This window comes from Labeo rohita, chromosome 13, assembly GCF_022985175.1.
Source record: "Labeo rohita strain BAU-BD-2019 chromosome 13, IGBB_LRoh.1.0, whole genome shotgun sequence".
Lineage (NCBI taxonomy): Eukaryota > Metazoa > Chordata > Actinopteri > Cypriniformes > Cyprinidae > Labeo > Labeo rohita.
The window spans coordinates 16301065-16322428 of NC_066881.1; the positions used below are offsets into that span (position 1 = coordinate 16301065).

Sequence of the window (21364 nt, forward strand, 5' to 3'; positions counted from 1 at the left end):
GTTGTTTTTTTCTCGAACCGGAAGTCTCAGCCATAGCGCTGAAGAATAAGGTGGATCATCTTAGATTGAAAAATTACATTGTTTTATGTAGCATAATTTCACAAAGCTAAGGTCAGACCGTTCTGTTTTTGCTTTCAATTTTGAAATTATACCATCTAATTTCCGTATAAAATTGATCATGCTACATGTAGCATGTTTGTTTATTTTATAGCACCAAAATCCTATAAAAAAAGGGAAGGGGGGGATACAGATTTTTGGTCAAACCGCACTGCACTATTTTAAAGGCACAAAGAGAATTAACCCAGTAAAACAGCTGACACACTGCACATTTTCATTTACATTTTATTAATTTTAGACAATTTAAAAAGGCAATACAAAGGTTTTTTTTAAAGGCTGTTTCATATTAAGTGCTAATATGATGATGAAAATAAACATTTGCCCTACCATTCGCATAGTACTAAGGTCAAGGACACAATTAAAAACAAAGGAAGCTTTGGGTTATCACTAAAAACTGTTCCAAGGAGCAGCAAAACTAGATATTTATGTGCAACATTTTGGTAACGTATAAAAAGCCTGAGATTCATCCTGAATCCCTTTCCCACTCGACCATAATTGTCAAAGTGGGTGGGGAAAAAAATTATCCAACTAGAAATTCTAGAAACTTGTATTAGAAACAACAATGTGCGGCTGTGACTGTAAGGCTTAATGTGTTTTCAATATGCAGCAGCTTCATTAACACAGGATCTGAAGAAAACAAAACAGCTTTAAAATAAGATAAGATAAGATCAGTGTTTCCTGGCGAGACATTCCCGCTATGCTCTGAAACGTGGCAAGGAGAGTACATTAAAGGGACTTTGGCTTTAAAGCTTTTCTAAAAGCCATGAATATTTGAAAGGATGATAAACTAGAAAAGACCAGAGGGTTGTAAAGATGCATACTGGTAACCACATGCATAAATGATATGACATATATATTTGGTCGTATAAAATGTAAACGTGAGGAGCTGAAGGGGCTAAGTGATAGACCTCGGGCCTGTGCAGACGAACAGACTCAGATATACAGAGTCAAGTGAATAATACAACCGTCTATGTGAAGGTAAGACCAGCCTCATGGTACACTTTGAAGACTTTCTCAATGGCGTTGACGTAGGCCGCTGTCCTCAGGTCCAGCCCAAGGTTATACCTGTTGGCTGTGCGCATGATTTGCTAAAAGAGGAGAGATGAATTATGAGAAAAAAAAAACCTGAGCATTCCTGAAGCAGTATGTTACATCACAGAGGCTCTTCATACATCAAACTAGCCTAAACACAGACAGACTAGAATCTTAATTATGTTCAAAAATACCTAATTTTGGTCAAATTTTAGGGAGGCACTGCATGTGCCCTTTGTGGAGAAGCCAATATAAGAATACACAATTGAGCTCCGTAAGAAAAATTATTTAAGATGGATATTGAAAAGCTTATTATAAAAAAATTTACTTTCTGTTTAATACTGAAAAATATCAACAAAAATAGCTTAAAGCAGTGCAATAAACAATTATAGCCAACATAGTGGACTGAGCAGATCCTCTAACGGACGGTTTCAATGATCCACACATCTTTGGGTGTGGTGAATGATTTAGAATCCATTTAATGGGGTGGATCTCATTTCCAATTCAGAAACACATGACTGACATGAACAATAACACATGAACAAAAATGTTGTTCTCTGGTTACCAGATCCCAGTTTCACACAAAAGCTGTAGCTGGGTGTGTAATAAGTAAGAGAATCCGTTTGTTTGCATGTTTCAGTTTGAGCTGAAAGGGCACTGATGCAGTATGACATTAAATGTTTATGGTGAGATGTGAGATGCCATCTAACACAACCAAAAGCAGGGACAGTAATGATTAAGTGACTATTGATTCATTGTTATTAATCATAATCTGAATGTCTACCAGGGTCTGATGCTATTAATAAGACTGGTGTAGCAGAAAAAGATTTTCAAAATATACACTGTCCTTCAAAATTTGAGATCAATAAGATTTGTAAGTCTCTTATACTTACAGGCTGCATTATTTGATCAAAAATACACACACAAAAAAAACTGTAATATTGTGAAATGTTATTAAAATATAAAATAATTGTTTCTATTTTAATTTCCTGAGATGCAAAGCTGAATTTTCATCAGCCATTAATCCAGTCTTGATACTTCAGATCATTCTAATCATTCTAATATGCTGATTTATTGTCAATGATGGCAACAGCTGTGCTGCCAAATATTTTTTTGGAAACCTGTGATACTTTTTTCAGGATTCCAGGATTCTTTGATAAATAAAAAGTTAAAAAGAACAGCATTTACTCAAGATATTAATCTTTATAAACAATACAAGTCTTTGATATCACTTTTTATCAATCTAACACATCCTTACTGAATAAAAGTATTAATTAAAAAAAAAAAAAAAAAAAGAAAGTACGAAAATTTACTGACCCCAAACTTTTGAACGGTACTGTATATTGTTAGAAAAGATTTCTATTTTAAATAAATCCTTTTTAACTTTTTATTCATCAAAATCATGATAAAAATGCACAACTGTTTCCAATTTTGATAATAAATAAGCATATTAGAATGATTTCTGAAGCATCATGTGACACTGAACACTGGAGCAATGCTGCTGAAAATTCAGCTTTGGTCACAGAAATAAATTATTTTTTACATTGTTATAATATTTCACAATATTGCATTTTTGCATCAAATAAACACAGCCATGATGAGCATAAGAAATTTCTAAAACATTAAAAATCTAACTGATCCCAAACTTTTGAACAGCAGTGTATATGCAGCAGCATATATATACAAATCAAGGCATAATACATAATATATATTGGTATATAATTGTATACATTTAAAAATATATTTACAGTATAATCTTATATATTTACTTACTCTAGCAGATCTCTCCATTGTGTAAGCCAATCCAGAATGCACAATGTCCTTTTCAGAAGCTCCCTACCAGATGAGCAAAACAAGCATATAAAGGTTTGGCGTTCTCATTTAACAAAATGTAAATTATACGCAACAAGAGCATTTCTACTCACAGCAATTCTTTCTTGAAATTCAGATGTGGGAACAATAGGTATGGCTCCACCATGTTTCCCAAACTTCCTTTCCAGACTCTCCTGGACAGACACTGCCAAACAACACATTAGATCCCCATTAGCAATGAGCAAACTGACACATGAATTTAGGATAATGCTCAAATGCTATTCTTCCCGAAACAACGCTTATTGTCTCTGACAGCTTCTCTGAGGCCCAGATCTGTGATTTAGTTAAATATTTTATAAACAGTGCAACAAAGTATGGTGTCATGGTTTCAGTGTACAAATATGCTAAAATGAACTTTACACCATTCAACAGCTTTTTCATATTACAGTGAGATCATTACACAGAACATACACTTGAAAATGGACGATTATTGACAGTGTTCGTCTGGGTTTGCCCCTGTTTCTGTTTAGGCCAGTCGGATGAAAGGCGGGACAAAGCATGTTTGTGTCTTTGTATATACATGCAAGCATGCCCAGATACTCTCAAGGGGACACCAATCTCACTACATTTGCTTGTGTGAGCAGAATAAACAAAGTGAACAAAAATAGCACGACCTATTGTAGCCCGCCTTAACATCAACATAATTTAGAGCAATTAAAAAATGAAAAACAACCCCTTCCAGAGAACTAAATCAACTAAACATCAAGACTGATAATTGATATGCAAACAATCACACCATTGCTAGGGAGATTTATATCAGCAAACACTTTAGTATGTTGACTATGTATGTAGCATTGCAGTTTTACTACATGTATACACTAGTTTCTAGAAAATACATTTTTGACTTACTAAGGAGATGGTAGTTTGAGTCCCTTTCGTACTTGAAGGTCAGTCTGCCATAACTGACGTGGTTTAGGTTCTTCAGCCACTCAAAGTAGGAGACAGTCACACCTCCAGCATTCAGGTACATGTCCTGTATACACATAATTATTTATTTATTTTTAATATCCTTTTATTATCAAAAGCTATTTTAAAGCCAAGATCAAAGTAGTCAAAAAGGGGGAAAAAATCTAATTTTATTACAATAAATACTATATATATATATATAAAAAAAACTATATTGGTTTGCAAATTGTATAATATCCAAGTTACACATTTCTAGTAATTGTGCAGGTAATTCTCATATTGTATTTTTAGAAAGTTTTGGAATATTTCTCCTCTCCCAAAATTTGTCACTACTGAAACACAGTAATAATAATAATAGGGTTACATTGACCTATCAAGATTTTGGTTACATCTAAATTGTAAATATTGTTTTTTGCTATTTTATTATTTTTTTCTGAGTTAAACCCATTATAGTTAAATTTCTAACAGCATTTCAAGTGTAAATTATGAGATTTGTTGTATTTTGAATCCAATTTTTCTTTGTAAAAGGCAAAAAGTTGATCATACTGATTTCAGAGTTAAGGATACATTAGTTTGAATATACACTGAACCAAAAACTATCATAACATCTTAGCTGATAATTCAGTATACTTCATTTTTGACAAAACATCCCATTTCGGTAATGACTAAACATTTTCGGTATTGACAGCAATACTTTAGTAGAGAATTAGCACATTACAGAATTTTAACTTGCAAACTAAAACACTAAAACTAAAACTAAAAATTTGCATAACTGTACTACTGATGACATGGTTCGGTCATGAGTGTTTCGGTATTAACAATCCAAACTCCACCAAATGTTTCGGTAGTGACAAGATACTTTTGAACCTAGCTCAAAAATGCTAATCAGCACATAGTTATCTAGCTGAACAGTGGTGCAGTATACAGATAAAATTAAATGTTATGGAATAACTCCAAAGAAAGTGTGCTTAATTGCAGAAAAAGGGTGTTTGGAAGTGACGTTCCTTAAAGACTTTTGAACACATTTACCCCAAAATGATCCAAAATGAGCCCTATCTACTCACACCTTGTAGCTATGAGAGAGGGGGACACAGGAATATTTCCTGATCACAAATTTATGGGTTTAGTTCAAATCAGTCTCAGCCAATAGACTAAAACAAACACTGTTCACTTTTTAAAAGAATTAAAAAGATCATTTTAAAAATAACAATGGGAAAAAAATACAAAAATTATTTCAATAACATTTTTATAAGTTGAAATTCAGGGGTTAAGGTTCGGGACAGCCACCTCCCAATTGAAAGTACCCAATAAATGATGATTTTATATATATTAAGCTTACTGATATTGTAAACATTACTGATACAAAGATCTTAATAAACATCTAAGATTTGAATACTTAAATGCTTCTTAAATGTGTTTTTTTTTTGGTTGTGGGACAGCAGTTTGCACCAGTTCTGTAAAATAGCCCATATATGCAAAAAAATCAAATATTGTATAATTGGCTAGTACAGTGGTTCCCAACCACGTTCCTGGAGGCCCCCAACACTGCACATTTTGCATCTCTCCTTTGTCTGACACATCCATTTCAGGTCTTGGAGTCTGCACTAATAAGCTGATTATCTGAATCAGGTGTGTTTCATTAAGGAGACATGGAAAACATGCAGTGTTGGGGGGCCTCCAGGAACTTGGTTGGGAACCACTGGGCTAGTACACTTAGATTTAATACAAAAAAAACATTCAGGATTGGGAAACGTACAGGGATCACCATGATATTCCTCTCTAGGAATATCTTGTCTGCCTCAGGGGTAGTGGGACCGTTAGCTCCTTCGGCAATGATCTGTGAAAATAAAAAAAAATGTTATTCATTTTTCTTTCATATTCTCAATCCAGCTTCTCTTGCATAATACAATCACTATCTCATCTAGATTAAAAGGATTATTGTTATGGCTGACTCTGTTGACCTCTAACCTTGGCCTTGATATTGTTGGCATTTTTCTTTGTAAGCTGTTTTTCACTTGCAGCAGGGATCAGGATGTCACACTCAGCTTCCAAGATGTTGCCTTCATAGGGGGTGGCATTAGGAAAGCCAACAATAGTGCCATTGGCCTGGAAAACGAGAATATGTGATGTATTAATACAATTAGATTGTTTAGGGTTGCACTTAGTACATGCAGTTACCACCAGTTACCACAAGGTGGCTGCATTACAGTGCATATTCTTACACTGCTCTGAAGCTTCAGCAAGAATGTCACTCTAAAAGTCACTCACCAGCTTATAGTCTTCCAGCTCTTTGGGATCGATGCCTTTAGGGTTCCAGATGCTTCCGTCCAGCTCTCCGACACCCACACACTTCGCTCCGTAACGGTGCAGGTAACGCATGGAGTGCAGACCAACATTACCAAAACCCTACCACAGAAATCAAGAGAATGCATTACAATTTTTTTTATACTGACAGTGCAGGAACATTGCTAAACATCTAAATACACTGCAAAACAAAGTCAGTATTTGTGTGTTCAAATATCTAAACATCAGTTCAAATATCTAAACATCACTAAAACAACATAGACATACTTAACAAGTTCAAGTTAAAGATAATAAAAATTGAATTACATACATTTTCTTACTCTACTGACACATAGTTTAATCAAACTATATTTTTAGATGTATGCTTTATACTAATGTTACAAAAACTTAATTCAAAATATATTCACTATAAAAAGACATTCAATATCTTGATATTTTTAAAATTTTACCTAAGTGAAATTCACTAAGTGAATTTATGTGGTTATATATTTTGTTTACACATACTTAGACCAATAAAGAAAATAAAATACTTAAAATAATAATTAACTAATAATAACTTATTTCTGCTTGTATTCAGTAGCAGATGAATGAGCTAAACAATGTTCATGCTGCAAAAAGAGAATATTAGCTCTTCGCGTTGTCCTTGAAGAAAAAAAAAGCACAATTTCCCCTTACTAATCTAATAAATATACCACATGAAAAATCCTACATCCTGTCTCAATTACTTCTAAATTACGTGTGTATTTACAATATATTATTTCTCTGACATTATAATGAAGTTTCGCAACACATAGTAAAATTAAAGAGTTTTTAATCAATTATGTAGGAAGTGTAACATTCTCACTCCCCTTTAAGCATTCTTTATAAATATTGATTGAGCATCTAAAAGCACATTCTGAATATTTAAAGTCCTTAGATAAGCAAAGTCAGAATGATCCATGTCAGCTTGCACTAACGACCGGCACAGAGTCATGAGATAATGGACAAGGTGCCTGTAAGTTCCACCATGCAAGCAGCAGAATATACAGTAGTTCTTTTCTCTTTTAGATAAACATACTAAATCATATTTAAAAAAAACAAAGTTTGGGGTTGCCAGTGCATTTTGGACCAATGCATAACAAGAACAATTCATCATCAGCCAACTGTTTTGATATGACTAAAATAAATCAAGGCATAATGTCATAAACTAGAAGTGTGGTTTATTTGTTATTGATGTACACATACCTGAATGATAAATGTTTTGTCTCCAAACCCTGGGGTCAGGCCTAGCTGGCTCATGTAAGCAGCCTCATTGACAAAGTTTTCAATGCCATGGAAGACACCACGGCCAGTGGCAGATATACGCCCGTGGATTCCACCTTGGCTGATGGGCTTACCGGTAACACAGGCAAAAGCATTGATATCCTGATAAAGAAGAATTATAATTCTGAGCATTAGAAGAATGTTGTATGCATTTAAACAAAATAACCTAAACTGTAAAGCTAATCATGAGGCATAAAGCTATGAGATTTTAGTGTTATCAGTATTCAGTATAAGGTCCTATTGATGTTACAGTATATATTCTCATGTTCTTTTACTCATCTCGCTACAGGGCAGCTCACAAATAGGACAGAATGTCACGGCTACCTAGACAAAGCAAGTGACTGCCATGGGAGGACAGACTGTATTGAAAGAGTCTGTCAGTAGACAGTGGAAATACACAAGGGTGCTTTGTTCTCTTAGTCCTATAAACACCACGCTTTTTGTCAGGGACAGAAAAGGCTCTGGGCACTAAATCACCAACATAGCCACAATCTGTTTCACAGTTCTTACAGATATCCTGTGTGATTTTTAAAAATAGCTACAATATGTGTAAAAGCATAATAGAAATCACTGCACCATTTCATGACAATGTATGCATCAAATTTTCTGTATGCACATATTTAACTCTCTCCTCACTCTCAGAAAAAAGGTGTAAAACTATCACTGGCGTGGTACCATTTCAAAAGGTACACATACGTAACTTATTTACCCTTAAAGGGTGTATATACAAGTATCTTGAAAGTATACATTAGAACCTAAAGTGTACATATTAGTACCTAAATAGTACATATTTGTATCTTTCGAAAAGGCACCACCCAACTGACAGCTTTTTGAGAGTGTAGCATTTATCTACGATATTATGCTATGAAATGTGTCTTCTATCCTGATGAAGACTGCATATTATTTATGCAAAACCATAGTATGACTTACTGAGGACAACTGATGGACTTATATGCAACTATTACAGAAGGTTCAAACGCTCACTGATGCTCCAGAAGGAAAAACCATGCATTAAGATCCAGGGGTGAAAACTTTTGAACAGAGTGGAGATGTGTACATTTTTCTTAATTTGCCTAAATAATTTTTTTTATTTAGTAGTGCCCTTCAAAGGCTTCAGAAGATTGTCCCAGAAGACAGAATAAGTTAAATTTAACCTGATCTTCAAATGTAAAAAGTTTTTACCCCCTGGCTCATACAGTCATACAGTCATTGTTGGAAAGGCTTCAAATACACAAAAATGCTGGAAAACCAAAGAATTTGTGGGACCTGAAGGATTTTTCTGAAGAACAACGGGCAGTTTAACTGTTCAGGACAAACAAGGGACTCAACAACTAACAACTAAACTCACAAAACAAAAAAACACAGCTGTGGATCATTCAGGTAACAACTCAGTGTTAAGAATGAAGGGAATATAAACTTTTGAACTGGGTCATTTTTATAAATTCAACTATTATTTTCTCTTGTGGACTATCTGTAAACATCTTTTATGTGAAATATCTTATTCAGGTCAGTACTAAATAAACAATAGCATGCAATTTGTATAATCCCTCTTATTTTGGTAGAATAATTAACATTTTTAATAATTCTGAAAAGGGGGATGCAAACTTTTGACCTCAACTGTAAATAGTTAAATATATGCATGGAAGACAAGACTAATCATTGTTCGCTATACAAAGAGATTTAAGAAAAAAGACAACTGCAAATATTACAACAACATTGCTGCTAGATGCATTTTTACATACAAAACAGTCTTGTACTTTATATGTTAAGTGGTTTGGGTTAAATTAATTTGAGCAAACCTGCTGTAAACTATATGAACACTTGGTTAGGTTCTTCAACTTACATGATGGCCCATTGTGTTAGCATATGTGTCAGCAATCCAGGACATTTCCCTTTCTCCTGTGCTCATGTCCGGGGCTGGAACGTCAATGCCAGGCCCTGACACAGGAAACAGAAAGGAGTTTGCTACTGATCCTCCCTTCCCATGGTCATGGGTCAGATATTTAACTCAAATATCTGGACACAATTAATGCCCATCATAAAATACATTATAAACATAATTTATTATGTAATAATACATTCATAAAACATTGTTGCAACTTGTGTCACTGCACAGTTTCATGAGAGAAGCTACAGTACAATGTGGGAATCCTGCACAGAGTCAAAAACACCAACAACCCAAGGAAAGTTGGCTCTATTACAAGCTCTTTGAATTTTTGTAATATGAATACAGCTTATCTAGGCTTTTGGCTACAGGTTAAATAACTTGCAATCCAGAACTGGTGTCAATAGCAGCCTGACTGTTAATCTTAACTGTGCCATCTGATGCTAACTATTGTTCCTGCGTGTTATTGTGTTGCAGTTTAATCTGCCATTGAATTCATGTTTCATTCTAGTCTAAATAGCAAAATATGCTAATCGGATGTTATTTGGGATCAACAAACACTGTGTTTTCACTACACATCATCAATCGGCCATATTGGCAGCACTGAATGTAAACGATGCCACTGAACTAAATGAAACATGCAAATTTTGCTGATTATTGCTGTTGAAAATGGTAAATTATTGTGATGTTTTGGGGTGTACTTAGTGGACCGGGAAAAACCTTTGGAGTACTATAGACTGCCAAAAGTTATAACAAATCAAGGAGAAGAGTGCAAAACACTGTCTGAGGAACAAAAGGCGTTTGTGGTTGGCCAAACTGAACCAGGATTTCCAGGGCAAGAATCTTGACAACATTCGTGTTTGTTCTTATCATTTCTGGTCAGGCAGGTGAAATATTAAGCTAATATCTTAATTAATACTGCTCGTACGTATCTTTACCACCTATTAACTTTTGTTTATCAAAATATTGCGCCCTTTTCTGCTTACTAAGTCCTTCTCTATATGATTTAGCAGCTTCCACACATTTGTTCCGTAGTTTGGACAGCATAAATTAGCAGAACAACATATACAGTAGTATGTTAACCGTGCAATCCATGCTGTTGTTTACATGCAAGTATCTCCAATATGGCCGTGCATCCGGGAACCTGACCAAACTGTGACGTAAGTGCAAACCTTCTATATTGACACTACTGTTTATTATAAATAAAAACTGACAGACTCCGTATTTTTTTATTTAGCATTTTCAGCACTGATAGGGGACATTCTATAGAATTCTACTAAATGAATCTTAAAATGTGTTAAACAGAGGACTAAGCTTTTATTGGTCGATGAATGCATAATCAAATTGGGTCAAATTGAGTTATTCCATAAACATCCACAAGGAATGAGGGATGCATAGACGTTTGTGCATGATGTGCATTTCAATTCTGCTGAGCTTTTGCAGAACTTGGGAGCAGATTTAGTTTGTGTCTACTCATAACTCACCAATGAAACCCTTTTTAGCCAACTCAATAGTAAACCTTCTTGTGATCTTCTCCAGTTCTGTGTCCTGTGTAAGGAAAACAAAAAATGGTGGGATATGAGTGACTAGAATGTGAATAACAATATGGAAGTATACATTAAGAAAGCAATGCATGTGCATTCTTTATTCTAGCTGTAGACATCCGAACACTGGACTGAGTCAATAAATAAACAACATTCTGAATCTGGTTGGTTCTAGAGTTTCTGAATATCTCTGCAATAACGCATTTAGTAAAAACACTACATCTTACTGCTTTTTCTAGAACAATCTTCAAAACTATCTATAGGGGACAAACTCTAGACAATGAAAATACACATCTAGACATTCTGCATGAACGTTATAGTTGTAATACTATAAGGTAATGTCTCTTACCACCTTCCAAAAGTATATTTAATCAGAGAATCTAAAGAAAACACTCACAGAGTAATTCTTTGGGTTGATTTTCACCCCCGCTTTAGCTCCTCCAAAAGGCACATCTGTTGAGAGATTCACAGTTCATCTGAATGATTAAATGTTCAAACTAACAACCACAACCAATTAAACAGACAACGTTAAGCAAGAACTTACCTACAACTGCACATTTGTATGTCATTAGTGAGGCAAGAGCTTTCACCTCATCCATCGACACCTCTGTGCTATAACGGATACCTGGAGAAACACAACAGTGCACTCATTAGACTTTAGGTCTATGCAAATAATATCTGTAGATCACTTAAGTCATTGAACACGCATCAACATAAATCACAAGCAATTTAGTGTTTTTTTTAACTTGTTTTATAACGCTAAGACAGGAAATTCTCTATTGATTAAAGCTTATAGACAACAACGCTGTGAGAACCTCTTTGAGTGCTTATATAATTCAAGACATTTTAGGCCATTTTAACGCTCTTTTGGGAAAAATAGAATAAATAATAGAATGGAAGCTGCTAAATATTTGTCCACCGCAAAGGTGGGTCTTGAATATCAGTTAAAATGGCACTGAAGATCTGGGCAATATGCTGTTTAGAGTAGGAGGTCTGACTCAAATTCAAATGCTCTATAGTTCTGGAAGGGGAAATTTTGTGTGGCAGGACAGGCAGTAAAACAACCAGTGTGATGACTCACTCTCTCCACTAAAGTATAAGGGAAGAAAATCTAGGCAAGGCCCAAGCAGGGTGTGGTTAAAACCAGTGTGACTACCCCAAACTAAACATCTCTGTTTTCAATTGACTCAAAAGCGCTGTTTAGACAGCACTGTCAAACTTCTTGAATTCATGGATGATGAGCTAGTAATTCATTTCAAATCACTACTAACATCAAATCAAATTAGTGCAGATTTATAGGGATAGTTCACATAAAAATGAATTTTTTGTCATCATTTACTCACCCTCAACAGTTGGCATTGCCTTCCATAGTATGGAAAAAAAACACTAAGGTAGTCAATGGCTAGCCACAACTGTTTGGTTACCAACATATTTCAAAATATCTTCTTTTGTGCTCAACAGAAGAAAGAAGCATACAGGTTTTGAACAGTTTAATTTTTGGGTAAACTATCCCTGTAAAGAAGAAGCATCCTTCCCAAGTTTATTGGTGATTAAGGGAGTAAGAAATCTCAAAAAGTAGTTTCGTTGGCTCTTTTGTATGCATATTGTGGAATAAGCATGTCTACTGTATATTTTTAGCGAGTCCAAAGTCTGCATCCTTTTTTCTATTATATGCATGTTTTGCTGAATCTTTATTTAATCAAATAACAGAAGATAGCAGGTCATATTATTCTTTTCCTAGTTTCCTAATATCTCCATAAAAGCAGATATAATGAAGAACAGTACAGGATAAAATACAGACATAAACTCTGAAGCAAAAAACTAGCCAACTTTGAGATCCTCCCCGATTAAAACTGGTTATGAGGTCTCTTATACATAAGCTTAATCAGAGACTTTCCAGCACACAAGATGCAAAAACTTATCTTGTTATCCAGTTACTAGACCTCACGGTAAAAACATTGACTAAACTAACTTAATCTAGCCATCAAATCAGTGACTGTCTCACTGAAAGCTCCCACTGAATCTAATCAATATTAGATCAAGCAGTGTACCTTATAAGATCTTTTCCAAGCATTTGTTGATCAGTTTAGCCTAACTCACCTGCAATTTAGACCATTTAAAAAAGTGGTTAAAGTAAATAGGATGCAAGTTATCTTTTGCATTCGGTCAGTCTCCAGTTTAAAGTGAAGATGTCTTAGTTTTAAAAAGGGGGAAATAGTCTGAAAACGCTGATAGGATGGAGCATCTATTCAAGGAAACTGCAGAGAGATTAAACTGCCCTGGGGGGCTTCCACCTCCCTTCCTTAATAAAGCATTGCACAGTCAGTCCTGACGAAGCAAAATGTAAAGGCCTAGCAAACAACTCCAGAATAGGTCATGCTTAATAAAAACAGCTCTTACACAAGCACATTCCACTGATGATAAAGGAGTTCACAGCTTCCAAAAAGTACACAAATATCTCCGTAAAGATAAATCTGGAATTGATATGATGCGAGAAAAAAACTAAGATAAAGAAAAGAGCAGAACTACTCAATAAAATAAACACATGAACAGGATAGACAACATTCCTGCTGTAATACTGCATAAACATAAACATAAAGTGGTAAAGCAATGCAGGAAGTTTCTTTATGAAAGCTGTTCCACTCTCCTAAGTATTATAAAATATTAAATGCAATGCATTTTATTGTATATGGAATGTATAGAGTGTTTATAATGTTGGAAAACTCATTTTAAGCTGTATTTTGATACATGCAGCTGGATTCTCACAGGTCAAAGTTGGTCATTAGCCTGTATAGCATTTTGTTTTGGTTTGTACGGTGGTCAAACTACGTTTTAAAACGCTTTAGTTGGTTTCTATCTGGTCTAAGATGGGCACAAGCTCATTTACTGCAACAAACCAGCTAGTGACCATTTTAGACTACCTAATGTACACGTTAGACAAGCTAATGACTGCTCTAATGGTCGAAGTCTTGGACCAGATAAAGCAATGAAGCTGCATTTTGATATAACACCTGCAAATTGATTTTATTGTCAATTTTCAGAAACGCTCGCACGCAAATAATCGCAGAGTGTCGCTGCTGAGCAACCGCGACACAGGATTTTTTTTCCAAGTTCATGGCACGCAAGGCCTATCATTTATCACTCTAAGTCAAATTACATAGACAAAGAGTGTAAATAAATGTGTTGGACACACGCAGAATCGCGTCATCCCGATGCAAAACTTCAGGAGATACTCTGACAGGTAAGTGATGTGTTTTAGTTTGCATGTTTTCTCTCGGGAGCGCGACTGCTTCCTATTAACTCCAATGTAAATAAAGCATAAACTTGCCTCCTTTACACGGCGTCCTGTGCTGGCTGTGTTGAGCTCTGTAGCCTTCGATCATCTCCCACTCCCCGTTGTCTCTCTTGATGGGGAAGGACACGGACAGGACGTGGTTGCAGGGCTTGATGATCTTGAGGATGCCCCGGACTCGGTGCCTCTTCTGCTCGGGCGTTTCTCTCGTCTTGAGATCATGCACGAGTTTGTCCTCCACAATAGAAGCTCCGCGGTCGAAGAAACCCTCGACCATCCTAAAAAAGTTAGGGTCATCGTCTCTCTCTCCCACGGCTTCGCTGTAACGGCGAACCCGCATGAGAGTCGAGGAAGCAGGCAAAGCGGAGTCGACGCATCCCGAGGCCAGCGCACTGCTAGCGGCTGCGCGGGTGACGAGCTCCCCCAGATACCTATACATGATTTTAAACTAACACACAAACTAATATTATCTACAAAGAAGAAAAAACTAAAACAGACGGTGTCAAGGGTGGGACGGGGAGCATAAACGGACACCACGGCTCCTCCTTCTTCTAGTAAGTGTCAGCTTGAGTAGTGTTTGTGAGTTGTTTTAAACGGCAGGCAGGCGTGCCTCCACCTCATGCTGGGAGGCGCTCAGTGAGCAGGAACTTAGGAATAAAGTATTGAGAAAAATATGTGCAAATATTAAAGTTGCTGGTGTCTATTAAATAAATATTGGCTAAACGTATGTAATATCTCTTTAAAAATGTTTAAAATGTTTTTTGAGATACTGTGTACTGTAAATGGTTTGGTATTTTTTGTACAGAATAGAATAGAAGGGGATTTAAGAAATGGTTATTTTTTATTTTATTTTTTTATTTTACAGACTTATGCCATTGAATGTCAGTGATGCCATTGAATAACACAGTTAACTACACTACCAGTCACAAGTTTTTGAACAGTAAGATTTTTAATGTTTTTAAATAAGCAACAAACCTGCATTTATTTGAGTATATATTTAAATGTGATTTATTCCTGTGATTTCGAAGCTGAATTTTTAATAATAGTATAATAATAATAATATAATACTAATAATAATAATAATAATAGTATAATACTAATAATAATAGTATAATAATTAACAGCATAAATGTAATTTATTCCTGATCAAAGCTACATTTTCAGCATCACTACTCTAATCTTCAGTGTCACATGATCCTTCAGAAATCATTCTAATATTCTGATTTGCTGCTCAAAACCATGTATTATTATTATGTTGAAAACTTTTTTCAGGATTCTTGGATGAATAGAAAGTTCCGAAGAACAGCATTTATCTGAAATAGAACTCTTTAGTAACATTGTAAATGTCTTTATCATCACTTTTGATCATTTTAAAGCATCCTTGCTAAATAAAAGTATTAGTTTCTATAATTTCGTTCCCCCTAAGCTTTTGAATGGTTTATTGTATATTACAAAAAAAAAAATTATTTCAGATAAATGTTGATCTTTGGATCTTTCTATTCATCAAAGAATTCTGAAAAAATGTACTCAAGTATTTAAATATTGATGATGATGATGATAATAATAGTAAATGTTCCTCAAACAGCAAATCAGCATATTAGAATGATTTCTGAAGGACCATGTGACACTGAAGATTAGAGTAGTGATGCTGAAAATGTAGCTTTGATCAGGAATAAATTACATTTATGCTGTTAATTATTATACTATTATTATTAGTTAATTATATACTATATTATTATAACTATTTCTCACTGTTACTGCTTTTGCTGTATTTTGGATCAAATATGCAGGCTTGGTAAGCAGAAGAGACTTCTTTAAAAAACATTACAAATCTTACTGTGCCAAAACATTTGACTGGTGGTGTACTTTAAAAGAAATTCAAAGAAGTATTGTTCTCGTTATGGCTGATGTGCTTTTATAGAGAATTTGCATTTTCAGCCATGAGTAACATAAGGTTCGTGCTTAACATTACATTAAGAGACTTTCATGTCCCAGTCATACCTTGAACATGAAGTTGAAAGTTGCTTTATAAGGACTACAACGGTTTCCCAGTTCGTCATAACTTTACTTGTGGTAATGGAAGTCCTTATCTAGTAACCCGTTTGAAGCTAAACAAACACAAAACAAAGAGGAGATCCATTCATACTCGGTGAATAGTAACAGTAGTAATTATTTCTCTTGTAAACGGCAGGAGATTATTCTGTTTTCCTTATCTAGACTAGCTTTTTCTAGATATGAGGTCAGCAGAGGCCCTGCTGAGTGTGATTAGTTAGTGTCAGGGTTATTGGTCTTTTCCAGCCCATGATGGAGTAGCTTCATATCTCTGGTCTGATAAATCATAGTGTCTGCTTCCTACCTGAAACCACAAAGTCAAATTTACTAAATGAAACAAGTTAATTTTACTTGAATGCTACTGAAAGTTCATTGTACCTAACAGAAAAAAGCTGCATGAGCACTCAGACTGAATGAGTTACAGCAAATTTCATGTCCACATGCTTTTATTCAGACTGTTAAAAGAGAGTAAACATTAAAATTAAATGTTATTTTGTGTGTTTTTGCACAAGATTAATATAAGAATAGATGTGTTAGTGTTTAATGTTCAGTTGGGATTCAGGTTTGTTTTTGTGATTAGTTCAAGGATGGGCCAAATAACATTATATGTGGGCACTCTACAGCTCAGATATAGTAACTCAAGAGAGAAGGTGAAGTTTATGTAATTTAGTTAAGTCTCAGCTACAGAAAGTATTTGAGTAGATTTTTTGATTTTTAATATTAAGAAATATCCTCCTTTTGTGGACTTATTTACTCCAAATGGTTTGCATTACCTTAACTTGTTGGTTCTCAGAGTGTAGTATTAGTGGTTGTTCAGTATAGTAGTTTTTTTGTTTTTTGTTTTTTTTGGAATGTTGTTTATCTTCTATGACACATGAACAGAATGATAATCAAGGGCAGTGACCCTGTGTTCTGTGCTCTCTCTCTGCACACAAAAACAAATGTGATTTAAATAAGGCAAAAAGTGCCCTATTACTATTTTTTCCTTTGCTACAAAGTGGCGAAACCATATGTACTCCTTTATTTCACCTGGGGTTACAGTGACATAGGGAGTTATGCCGTATCTTCTCTGTGTGTGCTGTAATTTGTTCCTGCCTGAAATACATCCTGCTCTGGAGGTCAGCTCTTGCATGGCCTCTCTGATTGTTTTCCAGGGAAGAGTTAGTACTTATTTTTTGCAGTCTCCCAGGAAATGTCTCAATGTGTGCATGCTGCATTGCCTCAGAGGATCATGTATGTGGACAGCAGCAATGGATTACTAATTTTGTCATATACTGTTTCTATATATATTTCTTTTTTGTGTAAAAGTTGTTTGTGCTCTGTAAAATTGTGTTAGTTACTTTTTTTTACAAGATGTCATAACCTCTATTTCAGTGGCATATACTGTAAAAGCGTCCAAGATCAAGACAAGGACAGAAATAGCTGAAAACACATGTGCTGAGTTTTTTCTAACATTGTTATTCATGTTGGTTTCACATGATTTAATGAAAAATATTATGTGGTGTAGCCATCAAGCCAAATGGTAATGACATGTTTCCTTACACCTTAAATACATGTGAGAATTAGCTGAAGCAAGAAAATCTGTCTGTTTTCGGTCCTCTTTCTCAGTCTACAAATTCCGTCTGCAATAAGTCACACTGTAGTTTGAAAGAGACCTGTACCGGTCTGTTATTGGCTCATGTGGTGCCTACACCCATCTTCTGGTTGGTGAAGTTCAGGAGAGTCACTCATTAAACTGCTGTTTTTGTTCTTTTGCTAAGTGAAAACAACTGATCTGAGGAATGCACACTTGCACAGACACATTGAAATGCTCTCAGTTATTGCCACCAGCTGTGGAAATTTTTAGTGGATTCCTGCTTTTCTTCCTCAATGAACTTGCTTGGAATTCTCCTTTACTGTAATTTAGCATTTTAGCTGTGCATAGATATAAGTACTTGGTTTTCGATAATACTTTAAGAGATAGCCAGTGTGATTTTTATCATTTATATTTTCTCATAATATTATTAAGATTTTTGGATTAGCTTTTATTTTTATACATTCAGTTTTATACATTGTTTTATTTTCCTTTATAGTACTTTTGTTATGTGCATTTTTCTTTTTGTTTGTTTTATGTCAAAGTCATTTTAGTACTTTAACCTAAACGTATTTTAGTTTAGTTTTTAATCTAATATTTATATCAGATTTCAGCTTTATTTCAATTAATGAAAATATTTTTTTTAACCTTTTAGTTTAAGTTTAAGTCAACTTTAGAGGGTTTGCACTTAAGTCATGATTTGTTCAGTTACCCGGAGGTGTGACCATACTGGTGATACTCGGATGTAGACAACACCATTGATTGGATGGGTAATGTACTACTGAATACGTTGCTAATTTATGCTGTCTAAACCACAAACACCTTTGGCCAACCACAAACACCTTTTGTTCCTCAGACAGTTCTTTGCACTCTTCTTCTTGATTTGTTATAACTTTTGGCAGTCTACAGTACTCCAGATGTTTTGCCGGTCCGACAGATTAGTGCAGCCCAAAGCATGACAATAACTGACCATTTTCAGCAGCAATAATTAGCTAAATGTGTGACTTTCGTTCAGTGACATTGTTTACGTTTAGTGCTGCAAATATGGCTGAATGACGACGTGTTGTGAAAACACTTTTTAACACAGGGGTGCTCAACCCTGTTCCTGGAGATCTACCTTCCTGCAGAGTTCAGCTCCAACCCTGATCAAAGACACTTGAACCAACTAATTAGGATCTGAAGGAGCACTTGATAATTACAGACAGGTGTGTTTGATCAGGGTTGGAAATAAACTCTGCAGGAAGGTAGATCCCCAGGAACAGGGTTGGGCACCCCTGCTTCAACAGTACTGTAAATAATTAGCCAAATATTGAAAATTCTGCCATGTTTATTCCCAGTGATTTAATGCCAAACCTGTAAGACTTATTTTATTTTGTAGAAGATATTTTGAAAAAAGTTCTGTGTTCTTTTGTCCATACAATCCTCATTTGGATCCAGTGTTGTTTTGGAAACCATTTTGGACTTAAAATGAAGTATAGACAAAAACATTTGAAACATTCTTTAAAATATCTTTTGTTTTCTGCAGAAGAGTCATGAGCGTGAGTAAATGACAGAATTTTCATCTTTGGCTGAACTATGGCTTTAATAATTTTGTGGACTTGTGTCTATATGTTCTAACTAACAGTATGCATTTCTATTTTCTTCCAGATGGCCACTTTAATCTATCTGCATACGCAGTAGAAGGTCTGGCAGGGTTATGACTGAAACAATATCGGTCAACTTAAGGACAGAAAAATGGCAAACAAACCAAAAATTCACGTGTTTTTGGGTGCCCCGTGTCCTCAAGCACTCGCTGAAGAGGTGCAAGAGAGAGCGGCAACACAATGGAAGACAATGGACCTCACTTGGAGTCAAGGCAGGTTGATTCCCAAGGACACCGTTAGAGAATCTCAAACAGATAATGAGTGTGTTGCGACTGTTAGTGGTGGAACGCAATCTGCTGTTACCTCTGACAGAATACCTGAGAGTACAGAGGACAAAACGGAAATATCACAGGACGACAGCACTCCATCAGGCTGCCAGTGCTCTCAATCAAAGGCAGAGTCTGTTGAAGAAGAGCAGTTGTGTCCTGTATTAGTGACAGAATACCTAGATAGTTGCTTCTCCTCGCATAGTATGAGCAGACAAGGCAGAGATGGAAGGCCTGCATCGCCTGTTTCCACAGAGACTGAGTATCTGAGTACTTGGACAAAGTCCCAAGCATTGCTTCTTCGAGGTAGAGTGGCCCAATGTCCTACTTCGGACTTTCCTGATGACTTTCTTCTTGGTTCTCCACACACCCCTCCCAAACAAACACCCTCAACCTCTGTAAGTTCCCCAGAATTGTACAGCCCTGTGGTCAGCCCTGAAGAGAGGGGCTTGGGGGGAACCTTGCAAAGCTCAGGAGAGTGGCATAATGAGAGTCTAAGCCAAAGACAGCAAGAGAGAGGGGTGATTCTGGAAATCACAACTGACGGCATCCTCTGCTCTCAAGGCAGTGCTATACCTGAAAAACCTGTGGCTCATAAGGAAGTTGGGCTTGATATTGACTCACCAACTACATTTCCACAGACTTCACCTAGTCCCACTACGTCTAAAAGAATGAAGTTGTCTCAGAAAAAAACAACAGAGCAGAAGGCAAGAACTGTTGCTGCCCCCCTCTGTGGGCCTACAACCCTGCTGGCCAGATGTAAGACTCATGGCGTACGATACGCCATCTTGGTGGCTGTAGTGCATCCATGCCACTTAAAAGAAGTCAAAGTGAAAACTGGAGCTTCAGCTGGAACCAGTGTACCTCTAGCAACGCTGATTGTTACAGACCAATCAGATGTGGAGATGAAGGTGGTGCTATGGAGGACAGCAGCTTTCTGGGCTTTGACAGTTTTTCCAGGAGATATTCTGCTCATTACAGGTGAAACCACTAAGACCTCATCATTTGTCAAGGAATTAACACTTTTTATATTGTGTCAGGCAAATATCGTGGTCAAGTATCCAAAAAAGCCTGATTTTATTTTAATTCATAAATATGTATGTGCAATCTCTCAATAAATACAGTCTCTTTAAGAACAATTAAGAATTTATGACAGTGTTTCCCACAGATATGTGTGTGTTAGCTGCGTAAAAAAACATAGGTGGATTTTCACATTGGTGTGAACAAAAACAGAAGACTGGTTGATTTGAAAATTCAAATTCAGAAATGGCCTTTTCCTCGGTAACGGCTGTAAACAAAGCAGCCCTGCACTCATAAACACTTCTTTATCAGGCATTATAGGAAAAATAAAAATGCCATTGAAACCTTTGCACAAGACAGTCGGCTTGATTCAAAGATGCATTCATATAAAAACTCTCATGTTACGGTTTGACTTTGAGACGTACAGTGCTCATTTTTATTCAAGGAAGCCTTTTGGAAAAACATTTTTTTGTGGCAGGCCTGATTATTGGCCAGTTAAACTTGGTTGTTTAGTCATGTTATTGTAATATAATATTACAGACAATATAGAAAATAT

The 21364-nt window shown here is 35.8% G+C and overlaps 2 protein-coding genes across 2 annotated transcripts in view; one reads left to right on the forward strand and one right to left on the reverse strand.

Moving 5' to 3' along the window:
- Nucleotides 1-326: 326 nt before the first annotated feature.
- glud1a (glutamate dehydrogenase 1a) lies at nt 327-14844 on the reverse strand. The gene is made up of 13 exons (XM_051126259.1): nt 14291-14844; nt 11507-11587; nt 11360-11415; nt 10903-10966; nt 9377-9471; nt 7456-7635; nt 6196-6333; nt 5896-6033; nt 5684-5764; nt 3871-3994; nt 3075-3166; nt 2923-2985; nt 327-1205 (listed from the first exon to the last, which is right to left on the reverse strand). The coding sequence occupies exons 1-13, from the start codon at nt 14691-14693 to the stop codon at nt 1086-1088; spliced, it is 1635 nt and encodes a 544-aa protein (XP_050982216.1). The 5' UTR covers nt 14694-14844; the 3' UTR covers nt 327-1085.
- LOC127175279 (nuclear factor NF-kappa-B p100 subunit) overlaps nt 14041-21364 on the forward strand; it is a 28071-nt gene continuing 20747 nt past the window's right edge. The window contains exons 1-2 of the mRNA XM_051126253.1: nt 14041-14203; nt 19527-20769. Of these exons, the coding sequence (XP_050982210.1) occupies nt 19614-20769 (1156 nt within the window). The 5' untranslated portion in view covers nt 14041-14203; nt 19527-19613. The remainder of the gene's footprint in view (nt 14204-19526; nt 20770-21364) is intronic.

Coding starts and splice junctions, on each gene's coding strand:
- glud1a (XM_051126259.1), bottom strand. CDS start 14,693: ATGTATAGGTATCTGGGGGAGCTCGTCACCCGCGCAGCCGCTAGCAGT. Junction 6,334..7,455: donor ACAAAACATTTATCATTCAG/GTATGTGTACAT, acceptor TTTCTGTGGTAG/GGTTTTGGTAATGTTGGTCT. Junction 3,995..5,683: donor GGAATATCATGGTGATCCCT/GTACGTTTCCCA, acceptor ATGTGTATACAG/GACATGTACCTGAATGCTGG.